The sequence below is a fragment of the Acanthisitta chloris genome, unplaced genomic scaffold (assembly GCF_000695815.1).
Source record: "Acanthisitta chloris isolate BGI_N310 unplaced genomic scaffold, ASM69581v1 scaffold44005, whole genome shotgun sequence".
In the NCBI taxonomy this organism is placed as follows: domain Eukaryota; kingdom Metazoa; phylum Chordata; class Aves; order Passeriformes; family Acanthisittidae; genus Acanthisitta; species Acanthisitta chloris.
The window spans coordinates 10,356-11,474 of record NW_008672839.1 but is presented as its reverse complement, the minus strand read 5'-3'; the positions used below and the strand labels follow the sequence as shown (position 1 = coordinate 11,474).

Here is a 1,119-nt window from a genome sequence, read left to right as displayed (position 1 = left end):
GCTCCACCCCCTGTGGCTCTGGGACCGAGGAGGGAGCTCCGGGAGAGCTGCACTGAGCTATTCCAGAGGGCTAAGCTGTCCCACAGCGGGAGGGGAAGGAATCCAGGCCCTGCTGCACAGACACCGCGGGCAGTGCTGGGCCTGGCAGTGCTGGCCTGGCGGGCTCTGCTGGCTGCTCTGCTCCTCCCGCCCCGGCAAGGAACATTTACATCCAGCCTATCTGCGAACCAGAGCTGCAGGTCAGGCCCAGGGGAGCCCCGGGAGCAGGGCCGGGCCCAGGAGCCCCAGGCCACGGGGTGAGGCCGGAGTGGGGCACAACGCTGTCCCTGCTGACCTCTGCGTCCCTCAGGAAGTGGAAAGCACATGTTTAGGTAGTGTAAGCCTTTTTCCTTTTATTTAGAATACCCTCTTTTGTTTAAACAATATTCCCCCCCCAGATACAAAGTTCGGCCAGTAAAGATTACATGGAAACTGGAACACGCATCGTCGGGAATACAAGATGCACTGGATGAGGAAGTTTAAAAACTTTCCGAGCGAAAAGTAGAACAAAGAAGAGGAAAAAAAAAAAAAAGTCTCCTAACATTTTCCCAAAGGTTTCACTCTCCTGTCACACACACTCTCCAAATGACAGCTAGCAAATTCAACTCTGCAAAGAGAAAACAGAGCCACGTCACCCGGGAGGAGAGAGGACACGGCTCGGGGACACGGCCCTGGAGCAGCCTCACTCACCTATGTTAGCTTCTTGGCTTTGTTGTAGAGCGAATCCACTACTTTGCTCATGTTCTGAATAGTCTCAAGAGCAGCTTCATATGTCTTGTCTACGGGAGGTTCGTCGAAGATGATCAGGACGCCCTCGCCTTGGTCGAGGATGCCTGTGGGAACAAGGTGCTGTCAGCCCGGGGACACGGCCCTGGAGCAGCCTCACTCACCTATGTTAGCTTCTTGGCTTTGTTGTAGAGCGAATCCACTACTTTGCTCATGTTCTGAATAGTCTCAAGAGCAGCTTCATATGTCTTGTCTACGGGAGGTTCGTCGAAGATGATCAGGACGCCCTCGCCTTGGTCGAGGATGCCTGTGGGAACAAGGTGCTGTCAGCCCTGGAATGCTCCTCACATATTC

General features: G+C 54.5%; 1 protein-coding gene across 1 annotated transcript in view; it reads right to left on the bottom strand.

Annotated features, from left to right (window-relative positions):
- Nucleotides 1–366: 366 nt before the first annotated feature.
- PSMD11 (proteasome (prosome, macropain) 26S subunit, non-ATPase, 11) overlaps nt 367–1,119 on the bottom strand; it is a gene marked incomplete at its 5' end in the record, with an annotated part of 9,939 nt that continues 9,186 nt past the window's right edge. Inside the window, 2 exons of the mRNA XM_009074659.1 lie at nt 367–646; nt 930–1,072. Of these exons, the coding sequence (XP_009072907.1) occupies nt 930–1,072 (143 nt within the window). The remainder of the gene's footprint in view (nt 647–929; nt 1,073–1,119) is intronic.